At 38.0% G+C, this 27,960-nt stretch overlaps 1 protein-coding gene across 1 annotated transcript; it reads left to right on the top strand.

The window, feature by feature from the left end:
• Positions 1 to 199: 199 nt before the first annotated feature.
• Positions 200 to 27,960, top strand: LOC118634762 (myosin-4). The gene is made up of 40 exons (XM_036269508.1): positions 200 to 228; positions 438 to 484; positions 2,946 to 3,191; positions 3,280 to 3,423; positions 3,783 to 3,939; positions 4,660 to 4,687; positions 4,793 to 4,910; positions 5,313 to 5,405; positions 5,557 to 5,620; positions 5,742 to 5,840; positions 5,959 to 6,062; positions 8,664 to 8,802; positions 9,411 to 9,529; positions 9,630 to 9,779; positions 10,592 to 10,762; positions 12,339 to 12,648; positions 14,277 to 14,347; positions 14,902 to 14,989; positions 15,071 to 15,188; positions 15,494 to 15,617; positions 15,712 to 15,848; positions 15,978 to 16,233; positions 17,225 to 17,467; positions 17,747 to 17,923; positions 18,144 to 18,289; positions 18,553 to 18,643; positions 18,730 to 19,119; positions 19,606 to 19,732; positions 20,159 to 20,277; positions 20,406 to 20,602; positions 22,161 to 22,344; positions 22,429 to 22,594; positions 22,695 to 22,819; positions 23,083 to 23,391; positions 23,977 to 24,180; positions 25,891 to 26,016; positions 26,107 to 26,277; positions 26,350 to 26,454; positions 26,562 to 26,657; positions 27,688 to 27,960. Exons 3-40 carry the CDS (start codon positions 2,988 to 2,990, stop codon positions 27,838 to 27,840), a joined length of 5,823 nt encoding a protein of 1,940 aa, XP_036125401.1. The 5' UTR covers positions 200 to 228; positions 438 to 484; positions 2,946 to 2,987; the 3' UTR covers positions 27,841 to 27,960.

Below are 27,960 nucleotides of genomic sequence, written 5' to 3'. Positions count from 1 at the left end.
ACCCTAGATCATCCTCTGTCAAATTATTTATGGGTGACAACAAATATTTCTAATTATATCCATTCACAGCTACAGTCAGTGAATATTGTGCAAAGAGATTGCCAAAAAGGATTTTGCCAAGTAGGTTCCCAGCTAGGACAGCTGAGGTGGCTGCTGTGTTTGCAGAATGGCCTCTATAAAAGTAGAACCAAGATGCCTCTGTCCTGTCCCTCCTCAACATTCTTTAAGGTATGTATATGTGGAAGAGCACTTGGCTAGTTTTACATTCCTGGTGACTATTATTCACTTAGGGAAATGGCTGCTGTTTCCCAAATTTTAAGTTTTCTTTCCAACATTCCTTAAAGTGATGTTGTGCACAATAATTACTAGTATTTTGTGATTAAATGGAAAACAAATAAAAGAGTGCCCATTCTCTCGTTTGTTTTTTCTTTCAACAGTAGGTCTGCTTTGAGCCTGCCACCTTCTTCATCTGGTAACACGAGAGGTAAGAGTAATCTATTATTACACTCTAAAGAACAAAGGAATCTCTGTATTGCTATGTCTTAAAGAGCTACCACTTTCTATCTTAGTTTAGTATTGGAAATAGCATACAAGGAGCAGCTGCTCATTAAAAATGGTTTCTCATAAAATTTTGACTGTTCAGACCATTTAACTACACAAAATTTAATGACTCTTTTCTTTTACATGTTATTAGAACTTCAGAAAGAATGTAACAATCACATGTAACATTTAACATGAACTACTACTGTAACTCCAACAATAAGGATATCTCAGAGAGATGGGATGCTAATATCAACCAACAATGGGCTGATCCGAAACTCAAAATTTCCAGGTGCCAGTCCAGGCTTTTCACTGACTCTAGTTGCCTGGTCAAGCCAGTTGGCATTTATATATCATGAAATAGGGTGCTGCAGTGGAATTAGCACTAATAAGTCCTAATGTGGACTCATTTTTGTATTATATTAGAACAGAACTCATGTTCAAGCACCAACACTTAAACCTCTGTGTCACTGAATGACCCTTCACCTTTCTGAGCCTTAGTTTTCTCATCAGTAAAGTGAGGGGCCTGGGTTCTAGGTGACTTAGAAGGTCCCTCCTGCTCTTGCCATCTATTATCTAAGTCAGTGGTTTCCAATGTCTCCTCCCATAGAACCAAAAACATGTAATGGACCTCCCCTAACTCTATGTTGGGATCTGTACTTTTTTTATTATGTTAGGAATATACATAATGATGAAAACATCCTATACATTTAATAATTATTCTAAATGAATTTATATTTAAAGCAGCCGCTATATTCACTTAGAAAAGAACAGAAAACATAATGTTTCTGTGGGAAAGTTGCTTGTTGAACATGAGGCAATTATCACCGTGTAGGTGAATTCAAGGGCTTGTTGCAACAAGCCTGAGGATCCTTGGGGCTTGTGACCCACAAACTGGGCAAAGACTGATTTCAGACAGGAGATGAGAAGGGTAATATCTTTTTTGGGTTTTGTGGATACACTGTATATAGCAATCTCTCCATGGTAGTTAATTCAAAATTGCCCGACATAAAAACAAACACAGAAACAAAAAATAGTGTAATAGAATAACATTTCTTCTTTAAAAAACAAAACAAAAAAACTTAACATTAACTGTTTTAATATCTGTCCCCTGAAAATGTCTAGGTTTCTCTGTATCATCCAGAGACTTTTTCAAGTTTGAACTATACTAATTTAAGAGCTATAGTATGTAGCAAATTCTGTATCTAACACTGCAAGTTGAGAGGAAGTTTTGACCAAGACTCCTCTGGAAAGCTTATAAAAGGTTGACGCTATTGTCATGGTTGACAACCAAGGCAATGCCTTCCACAAACCATCCCCTCCCCTGCTCCACAAAGGTCACCTTCTTTAACTCTGGCCACTCATCTTGTCCTTGCCATCAGGGCAAGAGGACTTATTTTCTCACAATTAATTTGTCAGTGGGGAATGTTTAAGTTTATTTTGGATTGAAACTCTATACTGGCTATCCATTTCAGAAGAGATATTTAGAGGATTGGTATTTTTTTAAATAAGGGGAGAGGAAAGAGAGAGAGAAATGGAGAGAAAGAGACCTAAAACAATAAGAATCAGGTAAGAAGGATCTGTATGCTAAAAACAAAGAGAAGTATAGACTAAAAGTATACAATGACTACATACATTTTATTAAAAATTCAGATGTTTTTCTCCATGAAAATTTTTAAGTTATCTTTTGTTTAGACACTATTTCTGACTTTTACACAATTTAAGAACTAATAAAAAATAATTTTGACTTAGGATAAAATCATTTGTTGGATTTTCAGCTTTTGTTGTACTTACTTTCCTTTTTAATTACCTAATACTTGTCAGTGAACTAGGACTTTGTGTTTATTACATGTTTTCAACCTGAACTATGTCCTCAAAGAACAGATGTACCTTTCATATATCCAACTTTAATATCTTTTTACATCCAATTTATACATCCAACTTTAATAATTTAGGACAGGAAGAACACTTTCTTAAATAATTGTGTTTAAATAGGTTCATTTAGATTGCAAAGCCATTGTTAACAGTTATTTCCCATGTCTTTGTATCATTACAATGTCAAAAACTGTGGAAAGAGGAAAGAAAAGAAAAGCAAGCAGAAAAAGGATTCTGAACACACTTGGGGCATTACAAATGTTGCTGATTAAAACGTCAATTCCCCCACATTTCTCAATTGATACAAAAGATTAATGGAGGCTAAAAATGTCACAAAAATTAAGCTGCCAATATAAGACTTTCAAATCAATGATCTAATCTTTCAGAACCTTTACACAGTACACAGGAGTGGTCCCTGAAAACCAGTGAGGATACGCACATGGCAGTGAAGCTTATTAACCAAATGTGAGCACAACAGAACAATGCCCACCCACACCCTGGGTCATCATCCAACTGTTTCTTCCCTCTAGGTACACCTGGTGTTATTGTGTTGCCATCAATAACCCACAGCCATGAGTACCGACTCTGAGATGGCAGTTTTTGGGGAGGCTGCTCCTTACCTCCGAAAATCTGAAAAGGAGCGAATTGAAGCCCAGAACAAGCCCTTTGATGCCAAGAATTCTGTCTTTGTGGTGGACCCTAAGGAGTCCTATGTGAAAGCAACAGTGCAGAGCAGGGAAACGGGGAAAGTGACCGTCAAGACTGAAGGAGGAGCTGTGAGTTTAAAAAAAAAGGAGGGAGAGGCAAAATAGATCCTTTTGTACTACTTAGTTGATATACACTGGCTCTTTCTTTTCTTAACAGACTGTCACAGTTAAGGATGATCAAGTCTTCTCCATGAACCCTCCCAAATATGACAAGATCGAGGACATGGCCATGATGACACACCTGCACGAGCCCGCTGTGCTGTACAACCTCAAAGAGCGTTACGCAGCCTGGATGATCTATGTGAGTGCCCCTTTGACAATGCTTTTCAATAACTCTATGAACTGTGTTAGTTAAAACAAATTAAAGACTTCATTTTCAGACTTGGCTACTGCAATCATTTGGTTAGTGTTGTAAATTCTGATGTATTTGAAAATATACATGTGGGAAGCCATCTACTCAATACTGAATTAGTTAGGAAACGGAAGCATTTGGTGAGGCAGTGGGTGTTAGAGGGAGGCAGCAAAAGGATGAAACCATTAAGCATTATGAGAACTTAAGGCTTAGGTCCCTTAAATGCAGTACTTAGGTCCCTCTCTTTGTATTTCCAAGGCAGATTAATGAGGTGACTACTGATTGAGCTACCTTGTCATTTCTCACAGACCTACTCGGGCCTCTTCTGTGTCACCGTCAACCCCTACAAGTGGCTGCCGGTGTACAACCCTGAGGTGGTGTCTGCCTACCGAGGCAAAAAGCGCCAGGAGGCCCCGCCCCACATCTTCTCCATCTCTGACAACGCCTATCAGTTCATGCTGACTGGTGAGCGAGTCCATAATTACAATTTCTATGGCCACTTATAAAATATGTATGTACTGATAACACAGAAGATATAGGGCCAGTACCTTGAAAATAAAATGTTCAGTACAAACATAATAATAGCACTAATACATTTAGGAAAATATATTTAGAATAAAATGTACCAGTTCTAAAACTATAAGGAATTTTGCTTAGATTTCTATGCTAAAATCCAAATTAATTAATGCAAATTCCAGCTAAAAATGAACTAAACTTAGGAATCAACTATATATTTTAATTATAGTTTTTATATATAAATATAAACTTAAATTTCATACTGTGAAGTTATCACAATTAGTATATTAGACCTTGGATTGGACATTAATATCATGCCAGGATTTTAAACTATAAACTAGGTGATTAATGGGACATGAAACTATTATCCATTCACCTAATATTGATAGTTTATTCACATAGCTATTATGGTGAAATAATATATGACATATTTTGTCACCTTAAAGGTAATGGAAGTTTAACACACTGATTAATTAGCACATCTTTTGCTACTTATTTTTTAAAAGTAACTTAAAGAAAATAGCAAAGCACCAATTGATATAGTTAATTACTTTTGTGTGAGTGGGGGGTTTTAAAAGGCAAGTTTGAGTTTACAAGTACTGTGTTAATGTATGTGCCAAGTTTTTCTTTTTTTTAAAAACATCTTGTGTTTTGGTTTCTCTTTCACAGATCGTGAGAACCAGTCCATTCTGATTACGTATGCACATTTCATGTCTTTTTGTTTTTTCTGTTGAGTTTTGATCTTTGTAGTAGTTACTACTACAGCCTTAAATTCTGACTTTTTCTTGTCTGGAATTGACAGCGGAGAATCTGGTGCAGGGAAGACTGTGAACACCAAGCGTGTCATCCAGTACTTTGCAACAATTGCAGTTACTGGAGAGAAGAAAAAAGAGGAACCTGCTTCTGGTGGCAAACTGCAGGTGGGTATGATGTTCATTCGAGGATGGAAGAACTAAAAGACTTTTTATAATGTGACCACAGTACTTCAGAATTATGGCAACCAATTGCATGCAATGCCAGATTTGAAAAATAACTCTTAGAAGGACTTATGAGAATGAAATATATTGGCAGAGTCAATATGCAAAAGCTCTCACAACCATTTAAACAAGAGGAAAAGATATGCTTGAAGGATATAGAAATCAAGACCACCTCACTGGAGTATCCCACAATTTGTCCTCCACCTACTTTAGAAAACTTGACCCAAAAGTTATATACTGCAAAAGGGGAAAGGAGAATAAAGAATATCAGTGAGAAGTTATTTTAGCAGACTGCAACTCATCTTTTGTAGGGTTTCTTTATCTATCTTACTCAATTCTCTTAAGGGGACGCTTGAAGATCAAATCATCAGCGCCAACCCCTTACTGGAAGCCTTTGGCAACGCCAAGACCGTGAGGAATGACAACTCCTCTCGTTTTGTAAGTTTCTTGGTCTTCCTTTTCATGTGAGAATTAGCACTGCCTCTTCTATACATTTGAAAGCAGTATCTTTTGCATCTCTTTGTCCATAGCTAAAGAACTGGTGTCTGCCTTTTAATATATACAATAAGTTCTCCTTTGCTTCTCTAAGGGTAAATTCATCAGGATCCATTTTGGTGCTACAGGAAAACTGGCTTCTGCAGATATTGAAACATGTAAGTTAGTAAATATTAGTAAATGAATACCTTTTTCTTTGGGGTATGTATTAAAAATCTTATTCTTATCTATTTTCCAATGTGGCCTTTTCTTTTAAATGTGGTTAATCTCACTTTCTAGATCTGCTAGAGAAGTCCCGAGTTACTTTCCAGCTAAAAGCTGAAAGAAGCTACCACATATTTTATCAAATCATGTCCAACAAGAAACCGGAGCTTATTGGTAAGAAATATCTTTGATTAATTTCTACCAAGAAATAATGACAGCCCTTCAAAGAAGGCCCTCTGAATGTTTTTGATGACCAAAGTAACTGTCTATTTATTCTTTTCCATGTGTTCAGAATTGCTTTTGATCACCACCAACCCATATGACTTTGCCTTTGTTAGTCAAGGTGAAATTACAGTGCCTAGCATTGATGATCAGGAAGAGCTGATGGCCACAGATGTAAGTAATAGATACAAAGCAAGAAAAGGTAAATTCATTATCCAGTATACAACATTTTCCTCTATTAGAGTAGACAACATTAGCAGAGAGAATATAAATAGGCAATACTACCTTTCACGCTTTCCTATCCATGAATAAAATCACAAGATATTTCAATGCTTCTGCCCAACATGTATTAGAAACATTAAATATCCATAATACATGTTAGGACTTTGTCATTCCTTGGCTAATTGACACATCATTTTTTTCTTTTCAGTCATTTTTGGTCAATTTCTGTACTCCAATAATGATGTTTCTCTTCTATTTTATGCCAGATGCTAGATCCAAGAATCTGAGAAAAAGCTACAATATTTTTAATTTTTTGTAATAGAATTGGAAATTCAGTTCCTCTATAATCAGATGTAAACACAAAATATGTGTTGAATATAACTCTATGGGTTAATAATATAAGCCCCACCTCCCTATGCAGTATAAAAAGAAATGGATTGTCTATCTCAATAATATTCTTTTTGGAACTCTATGAAGCCTTTATATTTATTTTTGGAATTATAGATTTTTCTTTCCCTCTTTTTTTAAGGATTATTACTCTGGCTTATTTTCCTTATATATATTTTGTGCTTTCTTCTGAATTTCTGAGTAATCAATCTTATTTGATTAATTTTAATACCAATGGGAATATCCCAAAATTCCCAAGATAGAATTTAAAGTTGCTTGCAAATATACATTTCTTTCTTCCTTTTTTTCCTTCCTTCCCTCCCTCCCTCCCTCCCTCCCTTCCTTTTCTTCCTTCCTTCCCCCTCCCTCCCTCCCTTCTTTCCTTCCTTTCTTTCTCTTTTTGTTAATCCTCACCCAAGGATATTTTTTCCACTGATATATTTTTTTTTTTTTTTGTACAGATAGAGTGGGAGGGAGAGAGAGAGAGAGGAAGAGATAGAGAGAGAAACATCGATGTGAAAGGGACACATCGAGTGGCTGCCACCGCACGACCAACCAGGGCCGGGGACAAATTGCAACCAAAATACGTGCCCGGGAACCGAACCCGGGTCTCTCCGGACCGCAGGCCGACGCTCTAACCGCTGAGCCAAACCGGCCAGGGCTCCATTGATATTTTTTTAAGAGAAGTGGAAGGGAAGAAGAGAGAGAGAGAGAGACATCGATATGAGAGACACATTGATTGATTGCCTCCCACAAGCACTCTGACCAAGGCTGGGAATCAAACCTGTAACCCAGGTACATGCCCTTGAGAGGGAATTGAACACATGACCCTTCAGTGCACTAGCTGACATTCTAATCACTGAGCCACACTGGTCAGGGCTATGCTTTCCTTTTAAAATATTATTTTCAAGGAATCTATGAACTATTTGTGTGTCTCTGCCTTATAAATGTCAGCTCTTACTCTCTATAACTTTTTATTATATTCATATGCCCAAATGTGACAAAAAGCTGAGAAATACCAGCTAGCGTCAGAAGTTAAAATAATGTAGCAGGCTCACTCCAAGATTCTGTAATAATGTCTCAGTTCTGTAAATACGTAGAGTCACTGAGCAGGGACTGGAAGGTAATAATTTGGAAAGGGTCTTAGGAGACAAGAGTGGTAAGTAAACATACTCTCCTCTCTGATGTCTGCCTCCATTGTATAAGCCTTTCAAAGCCTAGGACAGGCAACTAAGAAGATAACAAAATCTGATAGACAAAAAAAACCCACAAAAATATTTCAATACAAGGAGAAAATTCTTTCCACACATGTGTTCCCTACATGAATAATCACCATGTAAAGTTCATTGCCAGGCATCTCATGGTCAGTAAGCTGTGACCTGATATCAGAGAGGCATGTGGAGAAAAATTCAGGCCATTGCTGTTGTCCTCATATCTTCTTCCCAACTGCATCCTTCATGACCATTGGGATGAAAAGGTAGACTTTGATTATGTATTAGCTTAGGACAATGTAAGAGAAGGAGCAAACACAGAGATTAGTGAGGCTGGAGAAAAGAGCAAGAAAAGCCATGAGACAGCCCTGGCCAGTTTGGTTCAGTGGTTAGAGTGCCAGCCCACGGACTGAAGGGTGTTGGGTTTGATTTCCAGTCAAGGGCAGGCACCTGGGTTGCAGGTTTGATCCCCCACCCCGGTGGGGTGGAGCAAGAGGCAACCAATCAATGTGTCTCTCACATCAATGCTTCCCTCTCCTCTCTTACTCTCTCCCTTCCACTCTATTTAAAGAGCAATGGAAAAATATCCTTGGGTGAGGATTAAAGAAGAAAAGAAAAACCACAAGACCATAAGAAGTATGCACAGCAAGGTCAGGCTAATGTGGAGAAATGGGAAAAGCACTGGCCTTGTTATCCATAGTCATGGCTCTGAATCCTGGCTGAGTGAGAGTGGACAAGACATAACATCTTTACTGTCCACATGACTCAGAATACCGATACATATTTCTTGGTGTTGCTAAGTAGAACAAAATAGTGATGGATATGAGTGCCTTTTTAAAATAAAAAAGTGAAAGTCAAATATAAGACAAGATATGATGAGAAAAAAGTGGGAGGAGTGTCCTGAGTCTGCCATGGTGATAACTGTGAGGTGAGTTAAATTCAACTCTTTTCACAGAGTGCAGTGGACATCCTGGGTTTCAGCGCTGATGAAAAGGTGGCTATTTACAAGCTCACAGGAGCTGTGATGCATTATGGGAACATGAAATTCAAGCAAAAGCAAAGGGAAGAGCAAGCTGAGCCAGATGGCACTGAAGGTACCACTCCCTGTTGATATTTTTCAATTGACAGAACTGACACCACCAGCTCCTCAGAGGAACAGACCATGTTTTTACTTTCTTTGACTTACCTGATGATAGGAAAAAGTACGAATGAGAAAAAATGACATACAACCTGGTGTTTTACATGACTGAGCAGATTTGTGGGGATGTATTTCTGCCCATTCCATTCTTCATTGACTTATCGCAAGCTAGTATTTGCTATTTGATTAAAACATTTTTTTTTATTTCAGTAAATATTTTGTGTGCCCATGTGCACTAGAAACAATAACAGATCTAAATATTGCTGTCACTACTCCCCTATGTTAGAGTTTATCATATTATTTTTATCTGTGGCCCATGTTAGCTATGTTTTAAATATTACACAGAGAATCAATTCCCAAGTTCCAAATTATCATCTCTAAAAATATTACTACAATTAACAGGAAAAGTGGCAATTATTTTGAAGCAATATCAGCAAATGAATAGGTTTTGCTACATTTGTACATGTTACTCTTCAAGCAAAAATGTTTTCCTGAATCATTGTCTATCACACCTTCGATTGTATAAGCCTTGACTGGTTTCACCATCTTCATCTGTTCATGCAGTTGCTGACAAGGCAGCCTATCTCCAGAGTCTGAACTCTGCTGACCTGCTCAAAGCCCTCTGCTACCCCAGGGTCAAGGTCGGCAATGAGTATGTCACCAAAGGCCAGACTGTACAGCAGGTAAACATGACTTAAACCCCCAGATTCATTTGAGCCACGGGAGACTTAAGGGTCCATAGTTGTTTTCAATTATAAAACTAAATTACCACTGTTCCTGAAGGTGTACAATTCAGTGGGTGCTCTGGCCAAAGCCATCTACGAAAAGATGTTCCTGTGGATGGTCACCCGAATCAACCAGCAGCTGGACACCAAGCAGCCCAGGCAGTACTTCATTGGGGTCTTGGACATCGCTGGCTTTGAAATATTTGATGTGAGTAATGAATTTACAGAAAATTAGCAAATACAAATCCCTGGTCCTTTAAAGCATAGAAAATCAACAAACAACAAGTTAGGGAGATTGCAGGACTAGGTAAAAAAGGTGAAAGGATTAAGCAAAAACAATATATGTGTGTGTATATACATACACACACACACACACACACACACACACACACACAGAGGGGCGGGGGAGAGAAACAGATGGTAATTACCAGAGGGGAAGGGTTGGGGGATAAATATATAAATGGTGATGAAAGGAGACTTGACTTGGGGTGATAAACACACAATGCAATATACAGATGATGTATTATAAAATTGTACACCTGAAACCTATATAATTTTATTAATCTAAATCACCCCAATAAATTCAATTAAAAGTAAAATAACAAGTGTTGGTGAGGATGTGGATGAAAGAAAACTCTTGTGCACTGCTGGTAGGAATGCAGACTGGTGTAGCCACTGTGGATAGCTGTGTAGAGTTACCTCAAAAAATTAAAAATGAAACTGCCTCTGGGGATATATCCAAAGAAACACAAAACATTAATTAAAAAAAAAAAAAATACATGCACTCCTATGTTCACTGCAGCATTATTTACAATAGACAGTATGTGGAAGCAACCCAAGTGCCCATGAGTAGGTGAGTGGATAAAAAGAGCTGTGGTAAGCCAGTCAGAGAAAGACAAAATATTACATGATCTCACTTATATATATTTTGTGCTTTCTTCTGAATTTAAGAAAAGCCCCTATTAAATAGAATTTTTTAATTATAAATTTAATGTTAATTTGTACTTTCTACTTATTTAGTTCAACAGCCTGGAGCAGCTGTGCATCAACTTCACCAACGAGAAACTGCAGCAGTTTTTCAACCACCACATGTTCGTGCTGGAGCAGGAGGAGTACAAGAAGGAAGGCATCGAGTGGGAGTTCATTGACTTCGGGATGGACCTGGCTGCCTGCATTGAGCTCATCGAGAAGGTTTGTATGACTTCTCATGCCTTCAAAACATGAAGAACAAATAGTCCACCTTCATATGCTTAACCCAAACCCCAATTTTCAAAGAACAAGCAATAGTACTTTATGGCATACTTGTAACTCTGATCAGTTGTGAGGTGTGTCACAAGTGATATTATTAATGATTTGTAGAAAAACAGTGATTTGTATAAAAATGGTTACAACACACATACTCACACACACACACATACACAGTCACATTTATCCCACTTAATCACTTCATTTTCCCTCACTGTTATTCCTACATGATTTCATGCATATGGGGAAAGGAATGAAATTACAGCTAGTCCTCTGAATATTGTAATTAACTCCAGTGAATTCACGTGGTATGTATCATCCTTCATGTGTATCAAGGCAGGATATGTTAGGTGTTTTAAAGGTTGGAAAGTTAACTCTACAATTCTTGTAGTCATTAAGACTATGATTGCTATTAAGTTAATGATGACTAACAAATAAACTTTTCTATAGCCTTATATAGAATATGAGCCCTAAATTCCCTATTATCAAGGGGACAGAGAAATAGTTCTATCAGTTCTGAAGATGTTAAAACTCATCAAGCAATCATTAAACACTTTCAAAGTGTAGTGGGAACTCATCATTTATCTACTGATAACAAAAAGGCATATTGATATGTGTGAACCCTACCCTAATCGGTGGAGAGAGTAAATGCAACTGCCACGTAAGAAAACTTTAAATACTAATGTCAAAATTCATAAAAATATGAGAGATGAGAGCGTAAAAGCAGACTAGATCTGCCCAATTTGAACACAAGATATTTTACTTTGGTGATATATCTCTACTATTCATCAAAACTATCTAGTCCTCAGGAAAAGCATTTGTTTTCTTTCTGTAGTATTTCTGTTTCTGGAACACCTAAAATAGTTTTGGAAAGACAATTTGTGACTAAAGCAAAAATCATCAATGTTGAATTTTATATCAGGCTTTCATATCAAATTTGCCACTGAAAAAAAGTCAATTTGCTTATATAGCAGAACCATATTAGCACCACTTAACTCCACAGTGGCGGGGAACATAGCTTAGAGTACAAAGAGTTTTAATGACACTCATGAGATGCACTTTCTCCTGGGAATGGATCATTTCTAGTCATTATACATAATTGCTCTTCTCTTCATACTTTTATCATGTCTAAATTCGAAGTGAAGGAAGTTACACTGTCAGTAGGAAAGAAAGTATTTAGATATATACACTTACGGAAGAAAGAATTCAACTTTGAAATGGCAGTTTCAGAATTTAATTTTATACTCTAAACATAAAGTTTATCAAGTGGCACAGATGGGCTTTTTTACTTTTAATGGAGTCTTTTTAGCAAACATATTTCCCGTATGTTCTTGGTACATGATTGTTTCACATTTCAGTAGAGAAGAGGCAATAAAGTAGTATCATGCCTATTTAATTTCTCATCATTCCAAGACTTCTTTTGGGACATTATATTTTCAGGTTTTCATCAAGTACATAAATTATTGGAGCAAATTTTTTTCCTGAGGGACTCAACATTATTGTACCCTTTTTCAACTCTTAGCCCATGGGCATCTTCTCCATCCTGGAAGAGGAGTGCATGTTCCCCAAGGCCACAGACACCTCCTTCAAGAACAAGCTGTATGAACAGCATCTTGGAAAGTCCAACAACTTCCAGAAGCCAAAGGTTGTCAAAGGCAAGGTCGAGGCCCACTTCTCGCTGGTGCACTACGCGGGCACCGTGGACTACAACATTGCTGGCTGGCTTGACAAGAACAAGGACCCCCTGAACGAGACCGTGCTTGGGCTGTACCAGAAGTCTGGATTGAAGACTCTGTCTCTCCTCTTCTCTGGGGCTCCAACTGCTGAAGCAGGTCATTTTTATTGAATTTATTGGGGTGACATTGGTTAATAAAATTATATAGGTTTCAGGTGTACAATTTTGTAATAAATCATCTGTATATTGTGTTGTGTGTTCACCACCCAAAATCAAGTCTCCTTCCATCTCCATTTATCCCACCCTTACTCTCTTCTACCTCCCCCCACCCCCTTCCCTCTTGTAATCACTATACTATTATCTGTGTCTGAGTTTTGGGTTTTTTTGCTCAGCCCCTTCACCTTTTTCACCCAGCCCTCCAACTGCCTCCTCTCTGACAGCTATTAGTCTGTTCTCTGTATCTGTGAGTCTGTTTATATTTTGTGTGTTAGTTTATTTTGTTCATTAGAGTCCACATATAAGTGAAATCATATGGTACTTGTCTTTCTCTCACTGGCTTATTTCACTTAGCATAATATTCTCTAGGTCTATCCATGCTGTTGCAAAGGTAAGATTTCCTTCTTTTTTATGGCTGAGTAGTATCCCATTGTGTAAATGTACCACAGCCCTTTTATCCACTCATTGACTAATGGACATTTTTAATGTCAGAAATATGCTCCTAGATCCAGAGTTACAGAAGTAGGGAGCAGACTAACAAACCTCAGAGGGACGAAGTGTGGGAGGGGTGGGAAGCCATAAACCAAAGCACTTATATGCATATATGCACAACCAATGGACACAGACATTAGGTTGGAGAAAGCAGAAGGGGGATGGGAGCAGGAAGGAGGGGGGTTAATGGAGGAAAAAGAGGGACATCTGTAATACTTTCAACAATAAAAAAAGAAAAGAAAAAAAATATGCCCCTAGAGCCACAAATCAGACATATACTACTTATCAGAGACAGATATAGCTATAGCAAAATCTAACATAAAAATACTGGCCAACATTAATGAAATGAAGTATATTTAATAAATGTGGCACAGTCTTACAATTATAGACTTTCAGGACTAAATTTCACACTATGGATCATTTAGTCCATGGCCTCCTTTCACCAATAAGAAAACAGAGACTCAGAGAAGTTAAGTGACGTTCTCAGAATCATACAGCTCGTCTCTACCATTTTAATAGTATTGATTCCTTTAAGGATCCAGCTAAGTTGGAGATGAGGAAATTCTTTGTCAGACACTAGTGCTAAGAAATTAAAGTTCTGTTCTTTTAAGTCACCTAAGACCAGATGTACAGGTAACAGTATGAAAGCACAGGCAAATAGAAAACAGGACTCTCTTGCCGTTTAGCAGAGGCTCACCTACTTAGGATGCAACTCTGCTTGTTTTCTGGGGGATGTGTGCACTCAGCAGGCCTTACTACTGTTTCCCAGGCACTCCTCCAGGGGATAGACTTTGCTGATTTGAATGAAAGAAAGCCCATCCTTTCTGCAAATCTACCCTTTACACAAAGTTCTTTTGTTGTTGTTGGTTGTTGTTGTTATTTTCCTGAATGTTCATAATGTGAACCAATGCTTATATGTTCCAAATCTATAATTGGAGGAGGAGAGATATGGAAAGAATAGGAATGCTACAAATGAATGAGTGCAAATTTAAATTCCAAAGGGAATTTTGGCAGTCCTGATGTCTATGTATTTAAAGGGTTATTGTGAATAATTGTAATTTTTATTTTATTTTTCAGAAAGTGGTGGTGGAAAGAAAGGTGCCAAGAAGAAGGGTTCTTCCTTCCAGACAGTGTCAGCTCTTTTTAGGGTACAGTATATTCTTGAATTCCAAATGATCACTTTTGTAAAGAAATTAAATTATTATTATAATTTTTAAAATATTTTTAAAGAAATTTGTGGTGAAACAGAAAAAAGTAGTGAGATACTAAAAATAATCTGAAAAATGCCTTAGTTAAAATTTAACAAGAAGACCCACAGTGTGTCTGTTCACATCAAACCTTACAATAAATGATCCACATCCTCTCTAAGCCCCAAATCTAAAACATCAGGTATTAAGCAAATTTTACATGAAATCAAACCTTTTCTTAAAATCAACCACTGTATTAAGTTACATGTATTTCATATGACCAGTCCCAATATTAATTTTCTCTGATTGGCAGTGCTTGAGAAAAAGAAAGTGAAATTGACTGGTTGTGTGTAATCCGTAATTTTCTAACTACGCCATGCATATGATTTCACTATCACGGTTTGTTCTTCATTGAGACAGGTTACTATAATATGAAATAGGAGCACATTAACTGATAGGGATTCTCATGTAAATGTCACTAGAAATAATCTTAAAACTTTTCTTATGGTTTATAGGAGAATTTAAGCAAGCTGATGACCAACTTGAAGAGCACTCACCCCCACTTTGTACGCTGTCTCATTCCCAATGAAACCAAAACTCCTGGTAAGATATTTCTGATATCCAAATAAGACTCTGGTGTGACTTTTAATTAGAATTTAGACAGAAAATATATCTTTCTTTTAGGGGCCATGGAGCATGAACTTGTGCTACACCAGCTGAGGTGTAATGGTGTGCTGGAAGGCATCCGCATCTGTAGGAAGGGGTTCCCAAGCAGAATCATTTATGCAGACTTCAAACAAAGGTTTGTGTTTCATTCTTTATCCCTTTCAGCGTATTAGTTTAGATCAAAATCGCCACATATTTCAAACATTTTTTAACTTTTCCTTGAACACTAAAATGCAATTATTTGAAAGGTGATCATAAAAGAAGTCTTGGTTTATACGATCATACGTTTTTTATATCTTCGCAAGTTTTACATAAAGAACTATTTGATTATTTGAATGCAATTTTCTTCTCCAAAAATCAATCTATGATTGTGTCAATGACAGCTACAAAGAGTACTTCATTGGAAAAAAAACACATTTAATATTCTTTTTATTCTGACAGATACAAAATTCTAAATGCAAGTGCTATTCCAGAGGGTCAGTTCATTGACAGCAAGAAGGCTTCGGAGAAACTTCTAGGGTCCATTGACATTGACCACACCCAATATAAATTTGGTCACACCAAGGTACCACCCACACAAATTTCTATCTATCATAACTTCATCTCCTTTGGATTTTCTCATAAATGAAAATAACATATTTAACTTGTTCTTTGGTAAGGTTTTCTTTAAAGCTGGCCTGTTGGGAACTCTAGAGGAGATGCGAGATGATAAGCTGGCTCAACTCATCACACGCACTCAAGCCGTGTGCAGAGGGTACCTGATGAGGGCGGAGTTCAAGAAGATGATGGAGAGGAGGTGAGGAACCAAGTACAACTTCCACTTCTCCACATTTTAATAGTTGAATCCAATAAAGTCATTACTTTTGTTGAGGAATGGTCACTTTCCACATTCTTTTTCATTTGCATCTTTTTTCCTTTCCTATAGAGAGTCCATCTTCTGCATCCAGTACAATGTCCGTGCTTTCATGAATGTGAAGCACTGGCCCTGGATGAAGCTGTATTTCAAGATCAAGCCCCTCCTCAAGAGTGCAGAGACAGAGAAGGAGATGGCCAACATGAAGGAAGAGTTTGAGAAGACCAAAGATGATCTGATTAAATCAGAGGCAAAAAGGAAAGAACTTGAAGAGAAAATGGTAGCTCTGATGCAAGAGAAAAACGACTTACAACTTCAAGTTCAATCTGTGAGTATTATACATTGCACAATTTAGCCACATCTTATCATCCAATCACTACCTAACTTGATATGATAATTTTTTTAATTTAAGGTTTATAAATAAATGTTTTACACCAAAACATTTGTTGTAATTGTTCGCCTTTCGAAAATACCAAGACTCCAACCTAAAGAAGCAATAGATGCAAAGTCAGAAATTATGCTGCATATGTTCATATGTGTATTCATACATAGTGAGCAAAGGCATAAACATATCCATAGACAATTTCCTTTCTTTATGGAACCTTCTCTTGGATTAGAATGTTCTTTGGTTAGAGAATATTTTTGTGGACAAAATAGAAGTTATATTGTTTTCACCAGGACAAAAAAAAGAGACTAAATCAATCACCCTCAAATGTAAGAAAGCTAAGTCCTAGAATGAGTAAGTGACTTTTTCAAAGTAGCAGAGGTGCAGATTTTGCCAAAAGGTTCATTTTCCTGATTTGATCTTCCATGTATGGATATTTACTTTTAATCAGTACATTATGTTATTAACCAATATGTTATTATATTTAATCAGTATATTTGAAATTACTAACATTTTGTCCTTCTGATTTTTTTTTTTTTTTTTTTTTTTTTTTTTTATCCTCACCCGAGGACATTTTTCGATATTTTGTTCAGATAGAGTGAGTGGGAGAGAGAGAGAGAGAAACATCGACGTGAAAGCGACACATCGAGTGGTTGCCACCCACACGACCCAACCAGGGCCGGGGACAAACTGCAACCAAGGTACGTGCCCTTAGCGGGAACCGAACCCGGGTCTCTCCGGACCGCAGGCCGACGCTCTAACCGCTGAGCCAAACCGGCCAGGGCTGTCCTTCTGATTTTTAATAATTGTCAAGTTAGTTGGCATATGTGTTGACCAAACTGGTTGAGTCACTGAAGTTTCCATCTTTTAATAAATTAGTGTGCATGTGCAGATATAGCTCAGACAAATGAAAATATTTCATTTCCACCTTTAGGAAGCCGAAGGGTTGGCTGACGCAGAGGAAAGATGTGACCAGCTGATCAAAACCAAAATCCAACTCGAAGCCAAAATCAAAGAGCTGACTGAAAGAGCTGAGGATGAGGAAGAGATCAATGCTGAGCTGACAGCCAAGAAGAGGAAACTGGAGGATGAATGTTCAGAACTAAAGAAAGACATCGATGACCTTGAGCTGACACTGGCCAAGGTTGAAAAGGAAAAGCATGCCACAGAGAACAAGGTACAAATCATGATACATTTTAGAGTACTTGAAAATGCTAGCTTGTTAGTAAAGTATTTTAATTGAAAGTTTATCTTAAAACTATTGAATATAAAAGAAAAATATTGTCAAAATTATGTCATTTACTTAGCCTTTACGATTTCTATCTGTTAACCTTGACCTATATATCCCATAGTTTACCTTTTTCATCAGACTGATGTTGTCCTAAGATATTGCCATATTCTTCATCAAGATTACAGGATGTCATTAACATTCCTATAATTTTTTTCAAATCTAAAGGTGAAAAACCTCACAGAAGAGATGGCAGCTCTGGATGAAACCATTGCAAAGTTGACCAAGGAGAAGAAGGCCCTCCAGGAGGCCCACCAGCAGACCCTGGATGATCTGCAGGTAGAAGAGGACAAAGTCAACACCCTGACCAAAGCTAAAACCAAGTTAGAGCAGCAAGTGGATGATGTAAGTGTGAAAACCAGTATTTTCCCTTAAGATGAAATAAACAATTATAACACATAACCATAAATTATTCTCATAAACTTTTAAGTACTGGTTTAGGGGTAATAATGAAAGTTCAGGCTATTTGGTGTATCTTTTAAAATTCTCTGTGTATCTTTGAAGGCTATTAACATAGGGTTCAGTGCTTTAGAACAAAAATAAATAAAATCCACTAAAAATTTAGCTTGAAGGATCTCTGGAACAAGAAAAGAAACTTCGCATGGACCTAGAAAGAGCCAAGAGAAAACTGGAGGGTGACCTAAAACTGGCTCAAGAATCCATAATGGATGTAGAAAATGACAAACAACAACTTGATGAGAGACTCAAAAAGTGAGTATGATATAATTCATTTGTAACCATTTAATTGTCTGTCAGTTCAGATGTAATATATGCTTTAAAGATCTCTAAGCTATTACTTCATGGCATATGGAAGAAACATCTACTTTTTATTTAATGAAAATAGTAATTTATTGACATGTAAAACATGTCCTACTCACTTCCTCAACACCGGCAGTAAAAAGATGCTCATTATACATAGACAAGAAGACTGGTAAGAGAATTGACTGCCAGCTAATGTGATGCTCTTCTGACAGGAAGGAGTTTGAAATGAGCAATCTGCAAAGCAAGATTGAGGATGAACAGGCCCTTGGGATGCAGCTGCAGAAGAAGATCAAGGAGCTACAGGTTAAGTCATAAATTCCACCTTTTCTAGGCATTACAGGAATTAAAACTGCCATGAATTCACATTAATGTTGATATGTCATGCCCAGGCCCGCAGTGAGGAGCTAGAGGAGGAAATCGAGGCAGAGCGGGCCTCTCGGGCCAAAGCAGAGAAGCAGCGCTCTGACCTCTCCCGGGAACTGGAGGAGATCAGCGAGCGGCTGGAAGAAGCTGGTGGGGCAACTTCAGCCCAGATAGAGCTGAACAAGAAGCGGGAGGCTGAGTTCCAGAAAATGCGCAGGGACCTAGAGGAGGCCACCCTGCAGCATGAAGCCACGGCAGCCACCCTGAGGAAGAAGCACGCGGACAGTGTGGCTGAACTTGGGGAGCAGATAGACAACCTGCAGAGGGTCAAGCAGAAACTGGAGAAGGAGAAGAGTGAGATGAAGATGGAGATCGATGACCTCGCTAGTAACATGGAGACCATCTCCAAAGCCAAGGTTTTTATTAACTTTATCACCTCTATTTGCAACAATTCAAAATAATCAAGTTTATACATAACAATCTAATCTAACTGCACAAACTTTAGATGTTATCTCAAATATTAAAAGTATTCCTCTTAGGTTACACTATATTGAACTGAATTATTTCATTTATATGTAGAAATCACTTTAAACATTGTTACTAATACTGTGAAAGAATACAATTATAGGAAAAAAAACTTATCTAAAAGCCATACTCTGCATGATGTAGAATCTAAATGATGCTCATGTTTTCTAACCATTTCCAATATCATTTTCACAATCATTTATTTGTTCATCCAGGCAAAATTTGTGCCTCTACATCCAAGGCACCGTGCAGGGTTCTGAGGTAGATAGAAAGTAAACAAAGCTCAGCCCCCTTTTCCACAAGTACTTACAGATCTCCAAATCCCAGACTTACAAAGAAGAACATATCTCCCTTTTGCTTTGAACTTCCAACCACAGGGAAACTTTGAGAAGATGTGCCGCACACTAGAGGACCAGCTTAGTGAAGTGAAAATGAAGGAAGAGGAGCAACAACGCTTAATAAATGAATTGTCAGCCCAGAGGGCACGTTTACATACAGAAGCAGGTCAGTAAACAAATATGACCATCTTGTAGAGAGGTGAGGAATGAAAGTCAAGCTTCCAATTTCCACTGGTGTATACATATCAAACACAAATCATTTATTGGGCCATGTACACCCATTTGCCATTGACTTGTTATTCCTTCACCCTATTGTGAGATGGTAAAAAATGATTTATAACCTATAACTAGAAAAAAAGTAAACTCCCTGGGCTTAGAAAATTTTTGTTGCCTCAGCATTACTCAAAAACCCCCAAATCCAAATTAAAAGAAAGCTCACACATTTTTGAAAGAGCAAGAAAAAATCTTCTCAACATCATCAAAGCTCTTGAGTTATTCTCTCCATCATATGAAATAAGAAAACACTAATGTTATTTCAAATTATTCCTCACTTAGACAACAGAACTAAATCACTGTGTTTTGTCTTTCACAGGTGAGTTTGCACGACAGATAGATGAGAAAGATGCTCTGGTTTCTCAGCTATCCCGAGGTAAACAAGCATTTACACAACAGATTGAGGAACTAAAGAGGCAACTAGAAGAGGAGTCTAAGGTGAAAATTCTCCACTTGATACTTTAAATCACTTGAACTCTGCAGTGTGAGACACTATGGAATTTCACATAGAGAATATCAATAATCAGAACATAAACTTACATTACACACTTTTTGGTTGGTTTCAGGCGAAGAACGCCCTGGCCCATGCCCTGCAGTCAGCCCGCCATGACTGTGACCTGCTGCGGGAACAGTATGAGGAGGAGCAGGAAGCCAAGGCCGAGCTGCAGAGGGCACTGTCCAAGGCCAACAGTGAGGTTGCCCAGTGGAGAAATAAATACGAGACAGACGCCATCCAGCGCACAGAGGAGCTGGAGGAAGCCAAGTACGGGCTCTTGGTTTGAGGGTGGGGTGGCAGAAAGAAATAAAAGTTTTTAAAAAGGCAAAGAAAACATAAACAAAAAAGAATATTCTAAGCACAGAAATAAGTAAAGGATTTCAGTCTATTTTATTGCAGGGTGATGGGTTCCACCATATTCTCCTTCTGACAGTCCCATGTATGTTCACTGGAGAATGGGCCAAGACCAGAGCCCTCTGCCCATTATGGTCTACTCCAAAAGCATCTTAAATTTATTTCTACCAAAGTGAATTAATAATTATCAGTATACCCTTTATGAATTAAGTAGAATTAATTTCCTTTAATGTAAGAAAAAATGGGGACATTGAGATTATCTGGTATATTGTTATGAATATTATAATTAACACTAATCAATTTATCTCTACCTGGAGTATTGGAAATTCAGAATAAGACTATAATGCTCTTTTATCATTTAACTAACAACCAGTATCAGTAAAGTTTATTCACCAATAACACACACTTCTTGTAGAATAAAACTTGTGGGAGTTACACATGGAAGGAAAATAACCATTATATTCCCAGTGAAGGGAGCTCCCCTAAATTTGATTTATCTCAGTAGTTGTTATAACTAGACAGAATGAGAGTGTTTAGCAAGTATTTGCAGAGAGAGCATTTTAGATAAGAGGATAGGCTGGGAGAAATTGTGAATTGGATGGGCTGGTGAAGGGAGCAGTAAGATTGGAGGATAGCCCTGGCCGGTTTGGCTTAGCAGTTGGAGAGTCAGCCTGCAATCCAGAGAGACCGGGGTTCGGTTCCCGCTAAGGGTGCGTACCTCAGTTGCAGTTTGTCCCCGTCCCTGGTTGGTTGTGCGGGTGGCAGCCACTCAATGTGTCCCTTTCACATCAATGTTTCTCTCTCTCTCTCTCCCTCTCTCTCTCCCTCTCTCTCTCTTCCTCTCTCTCCCTCCCACTCTGTATGAACAAAAAATGAAAAAATGTCCTCAGGTGAGGATAAAAAAAAAAAAAGATTGGAGGATATTTGAGAAGTGTAACAGTGGAATATTTATTTTCTGAGCTGAACAAACCCAGAAAGTTACTGATTAATTGTATGACCTTGAACATGTCACTTTGGGCCAGTTTCCTCGTGTATAACGAGGACCATACAAGAAAATGTTTAAGGATCCTATTCAATACTCACATTCTTTGATGATATGACTACTGTTCATGGTTGTTGCTTCCTCCTCATCCTCCCTCACATTCTCCCATTGCTCAGTCAGCTAAAGTACTTAATATCTCTCTCCACTTCCACCTCTTCCAACACACACACACACACACACACACACACACACACAGCCTCGTGAATATGTCTGATTACCCCTGGGATAAAGATAAAAATTTACTATAGAAAACAGAATTCTAGAAAGAGCTAAAATGGATATTGAAAACATATTTTAGAAAACCATAAGGACTTGTAAACATAGGAACAAAAAAATCTTGAGAAAAACATGCTTTCTTAGTCAGCAGCTTTATAAAGTTGTCTGCAGTAACCCTGACTCTGTTCTTACTCACACTAACCAACTTTTCAGGAAGAAGCTGGCCCAGCGTCTGCAGGACGCTGAGGAACATGTAGAAGCCGTGAACGCCAAGTGTGCCTCCCTTGAGAAGACCAAGCAGCGGCTCCAGAATGAAGTGGAGGACCTCATGCTGGACGTGGAGAGATCTAATGCTGCCTGCGCAGCCCTGGACAAAAAGCAGAGGAACTTTGACAAGGTGGCCCAGCCTGCTTAACCTTTATCCATCTTTTACTCAGTCTCCTTTTCTCCTTGCATTGGCTGATGATTTACTGCTTTTCAGGTCCTGGCAGAATGGAAACAGAAGCAGGAGGAGACTCAGGCTGAACTTGAGGCCTCCCAGAAGGAGTCTCGTTCTCTCAGCACTGAGCTGTTCAAGGTCAAGAATGCCTACGAGGAATCCCTGGACCATCTTGAAACACTAAAGCGAGAGAATAAGAATTTACAACGTGAGTCTTTATTATCATTCTATTTCAAAAATAGTAGGGAGGTACCTTTCCAAGTTTTCATTTTTCTCAATTGATCTAGTATTTTATTATTAAACTATAGAGGAGATTTCTGACCTGACTGAGCAAATTGCAGAGGGAGGAAAGCATATCCATGAATTGGAGAAAATAAAAAAACAAATAGATCAGGAGAAGAGTGAACTACAGGCTGCCCTAGAGGAAGCAGAGGTACATGTTTTGTTTGCTCACCTATACTCTATAAATAAGTTGAAAAATTTATAGCAACTGAGATCAGTCATGTTGCAAACTTTTAGGGGATAATTCATATAATTCAGTGAGAAATACTGTATTGTACCTTGGGAATGCAGAACTAAAAGTATGAAAATGCGTGAGTTTTTTTAATGCCTTGTTGAAGAAATCATTGTAATGTACAAAAAAAAAAGCTCTTTGAACTTTACATTTAGGTAACCTAAATGTTGCTTTTTTAAAAGGCATCTCTTGAACATGAAGAAGGCAAAATCCTTCGCATCCAACTTGAGTTAAATCAGGTGAAATCTGAGATTGACCGGAAAATTGCTGAAAAGGATGAAGAAATTGATCAGCTAAAGAGGAACCATCTCAGAGTCGTGGAGTCGATGCAGAGCACCCTAGATGCTGAGATCAGGAGCAGAAATGATGCCCTGAGGATCAAGAAGAAAATGGAGGGAGACCTTAATGAAATGGAAATCCAGCTGAACCACGCCAACCGTCAGGCTGCGGAGGCAATAAAGAATCTTAGAAACACACAAGGAATACTGAAGGTACATTGGGATAAACACACATGGTGTCATACAGTCTGGGTGTCATTGTGTAACTCAAATTTTAATATTGTATGAGGACTGTATGCCATAAACCATTCATAATATGGTGATCAGTTGAAATTTTTATGTACACACCTAAAAAATAGCTCAATTCTGGGAAGCCCAGAACAGAGTTTATTTTGCCACCTGAAGAGAAGACAAAGTGGTGAAGGACGAGGAAACAGAGGGGGTGATGAGAGAGTTTGGTTACACACCACTGCATAAATCACTTCATCTATCTGGACTTCATTGTTCAATATACATAAAATAATAACACTAGACTAGCTGAGCTCTAAGAATACTTTCCTGACCCAAAATTTTGTAGCTTACACTGTGGTACTTTTCTGTGATTCAGAATACACTATAATATCACATTCTTTTGAGTAGAACTGCTACCCTAGGCTACAAAGAACTTGTCATTAATGGGACTTGCAAATTTTCCCATCCATTCATACTCTAAGTTATTAAGATCGTGTGTACATGACCCTAAATTTGTATTTGCTTTAATTGGAGCATGAGTAAGAGTCATTTTCTCTTTCTGAGTAGGACACTCAGCTACATTTGGATGATGCCATCAGAAGCCAAGATGACCTTAAAGAACAGCTGGCCATGGTTGAGCGCAGAGCTAACCTGCTGCAGGCTGAGATTGAGGAGCTGAGGGCATCCCTGGAACAGACTGAGAGGAACAGAAGGGTGGCAGAGCAAGAACTTGTGGATGCCAGTGAGCGTGTACAACTCTTGCACACCCAGGTGAGATTCAAGACTATGAATGAGCAAATGCACTCCCTGAAGCTGAAAACAATTTGAGAGAACAAGCTTGTTCATAAAGTCACAAGTAATTTTGGCAAGGTTTTAGAATTCTGGAAATGCACATCAATAATACATACTGGGGCCTAGCTGGTTCACAAGTATATTTATGAGCTGGCATAATCATGTTAATTGGAAATATTTTGAGTTCTGTAAACCTCAGTAAAAAAGCACAGAAGACTCTCTACTAATAGCCATATACACAACATTGGTGGCCATCTTGACTCTTGCAACTCTAAATGACAAATAGATAAGCAAATAAAATAGAGAAAGAATAAGTCCACATTATATTTATATATCAGGTGTGCACATAAAGCTAACTTCATGGGATATAAAAAAAGCTCTTAAGTTCAAACTCATGAAAGAAATCATTACAGATACTTGGCATTTGTATGGCTTTGTTACATAAGCAGTTGTGTATCCTCACAATAGCTAATAAGCAGTCATTATAGTATGCATTTATTGCCATAGAAAGATGTTCACAATACAGTAAGTGAAAAAAGCAACTTAAAAATAATATATAAGCATGATCTTTTTTGTTAAAAACATTCAGGAAACATCCAGAAGGATAAACAAAAGTATTATAAATGGAGTGAGAATACAATAATTATATTCTTTGTTTTTTTTGTGTATGTGCTAATTTGTATGTTCTACTATTTTTACAATAAACATGTATTATTGTATAGGTCACTGGTTTGATTCCCAGTCAGGGCACACGCCCAGATTGTGAGCCAAATCCTCAGTGGGATGCATGCAGGAGGCGGCCAATCAATGTTCTCTCTCATGGATGTTTCTATCACTCTCTTCCTCTCCCTTCCTCTATCTCTGAACTCAATAAAGAAAAACAAATTTTTTTAAAGTTACAACATAAGAAAATAATCATCACAGAAACATTACAATCACATACTACAAATAATTTAAAATTAAAACACAAAATTTTCATTATTAGTATACTTGAATTCACTATTACAAATACTATCAAGTTTCTAAAACATAAGAGATTCTTGGATCATATTCTGAACCAATATAATAATGCTATTTATGCACTTAAACTATAGAAACAACAAATGTGAATGAACACCTAAAAATTAATAATCAATTTTGGTGCTACATTGTATAACACTTTTAATTTTTTCTTGGGACAGGGACAGTGTTTTATGTTTACAAGCAGCCACTGATAAATTGTCAAATATCTTTGATATCAAAAATTAAATCTTACCTGGAAGAATTCAAGAGAATTTTTATTAACAGAAATATGAGTAGAAAGAAGTGAAGGCATAAACTTACAATCAACTTTTGATTTGGTTTTTATTCTGAACATTTCTTAGGCCAGCAGTTCTCAACCTGTGGGTTGCGACCCCTTTAGAGGTCAAACGACCTTTTCACAGGGGTCACCTAAGACTTTTGGAAAACACATATTTCCAATGACGATTCATAACAGTAGCAAAATTACAGTTATGAAGTAGCAACAAAAATAATTTCATGATTGGGGGTCACCACAAAATGAGGAACTGTATTAAACGGTCAAGGCATTAGGAAGGTTGAGAACCACTGTCTTAGGCCAATAATTTATGCTATGTAAATTAATAAAACTGACCATGTAAATATTTATAATTAAATATGCTTTTCTCCTTTTTTATTAATTTAAAATAGAACACTAGCCTGATCAACACCAAGAAGAAGCTGGAGACAGACATTTCCCAAATCCAGGGAGAGATGGAAGACATTGTTCAGGAAGCTCGCAATGCAGAAGAGAAGGCCAAGAAGGCCATCACTGATGTGAGCAAGATGAGCATGTGTTTTACTGATACACGTGTGCTACCTGCCATTACCAGGTTTCCTTATTTTCTGGATTTATTGACTAACTAGGCGGCCATGATGGCCGAGGAGCTGAAGAAGGAGCAGGACACCAGCGCCCACCTGGAGCGGATGAAGAAGAACCTGGAGCAGACAGTGAAGGACCTGCAGCACCGTCTGGATGAGGCTGAGCAGCTGGCCCTGAAGGGTGGGAAGAAACAGATCCAGAAACTGGAGGCTAGGGTGTGTTTCCACCACTTCATTTGACTCCCAGGCTGTTTACACAGCTAGTTGAACACCTTTGTTCTTTTCCAGGTGAGGGAGCTTGAAAATGAGGTTGAAAATGAACAGAAGCGCAATGTTGAGGCAGTCAAGGGTCTTCGCAAACATGAGAGAAGAGTGAAGGAACTCACTTACCAGGTGAGGTGATCAACCTTTCCATATTTTCCAAATTTTATTTTCAATGAAATAAAAATGAGTTGTTTTCAAATAATTACACTATCTATTTGCTACCTTTTTCATTTCAGACTGAGGAGGATCGCAAGAATGTTCTCAGGCTACAGGACTTGGTGGACAAATTACAAACCAAAGTTAAAGCTTATAAGAGACAAGCTGAAGAGGCCGTGAGTATCTTGACAGTGAGAGAGCAAGGTTCAGGAGCAAGTCCAGGTTTTGTGAAGCCTGAAGTTTATAGAATTTCAGGGGCTTTCTTTAAGGCAAAGAACATAAAATAGGGAATATAAAATTAGTTTGGAAAATGAGTATTTATTTAGAATGAGAAAATTGTACCATGAATTACTGGAGCCTTTGAGATTCAAGTTCATTTCTTCTGAGTCCTCTTTAAACAATTTTCTAGACATTTTCACACCAAAATGCTTCTTAGTTACAACCCAATTCCCTTCCTGTCTAGCACGCTCTACAAGTCCCATCTGAAAGTCCTATATTCCCAGTATTCACGGGACTATGCAAAAGAGGGCTCTGAAGTTCAATCCTTCTTTAACTTCATGATAAATCCATCTCAGGACATTTATTTCTTTTTTTATTATTATTATTTTTTCTTTATTGATTTTAGAGAGAGAGGAAGGGAGAGTAAGAGAGAGATAGAAACATCGATGACAGAAAACATTGATTGGCTGCCTCCTGCATACCCCCTACTGGGGATTTGACCCACAACCTGGGCATGTGCCCTAAACCAGGAATCAAACCGATGACCTCTTGGTGCATGGGTCAACGCTCAACCAGTGAGCCAAACCAGCCGGGCAGGACATTTCTTTCTTATTCTGTTAATTCTGAAACCTTCCTCAAGGTTTTCTGCACCTAATATTTCCACTGTGCCTACTTTAAAAGTGTGTTCCACTGAAACAAGATCAATTCAAATTCCTGCTATGTTGGTCTCCCTGTGGTCACTGTAGCATCTTGAGTTTGACAGAGTTTAGTAAGAAAGACCAGAACAGGAGGGTTGCAAGCCCATTCATTCATTGAGGCAAGTATGTGGGATGCCCTGCTCCTAATAAGTATGTCACCAAATAACAGAACCTTTTGCTTTCTCATTCATGAAACAAATTCTGTAGCTGCTTCTAGTAAAAAAAGATTATAGGAATTAGAAATGTCAAATTTCCTGTATGCATTTCTTTAATGCATTTCTCCTCTCAGGAGGAACAATCCAACGTCAACCTCACCAAGTTCCGCAAGCTCCAGCACGAGCTGGAGGAGGCCGAGGAACGGGCTGACATCGCTGAGTCCCAGGTCAACAAGCTGCGGGTGAAGAGCCGCGAGGTTCACACAAAAGTCATAAGTGAAGAGTAATTAATCCAAATGCTGAAAGGTGACCAAAGATATGCACAGAATGTGAAGTTCTTTGTCACTGTCACACATCACTGTAATATCAGAGAAATAAAATCTGCAGAAAATTTTGGAATCTAAAAA

The sequence above is a fragment of the Molossus molossus genome, unplaced genomic scaffold, assembly GCF_014108415.1.
Source record: "Molossus molossus isolate mMolMol1 unplaced genomic scaffold, mMolMol1.p scaffold_m16_p_19, whole genome shotgun sequence".
Lineage (NCBI taxonomy): Eukaryota > Metazoa > Chordata > Mammalia > Chiroptera > Molossidae > Molossus > Molossus molossus.
This window is presented reverse-complemented; position numbering and strand designations above follow the sequence as displayed.

Excerpts from the sequence above, each read along its gene's own strand:
- LOC118634762 (XM_036269508.1), top strand. The coding sequence starts at position 2,988 with ATGAGTACCGACTCTGAGATGGCAGTTTTTGGGGAGGCTGCTCCTTAC. Across the intron at positions 15,618-15,711 it reads ATAAATTTGGTCACACCAAG|GTTTTCTTTAAAGCTGGCCT; the intron begins GTACCACCCACA and ends TTCTTTGGTAAG. Across the intron at positions 22,345-22,428 it reads AGCAGAGGAACTTTGACAAG|GTCCTGGCAGAATGGAAACA; the intron begins GTGGCCCAGCCT and ends ACTGCTTTTCAG.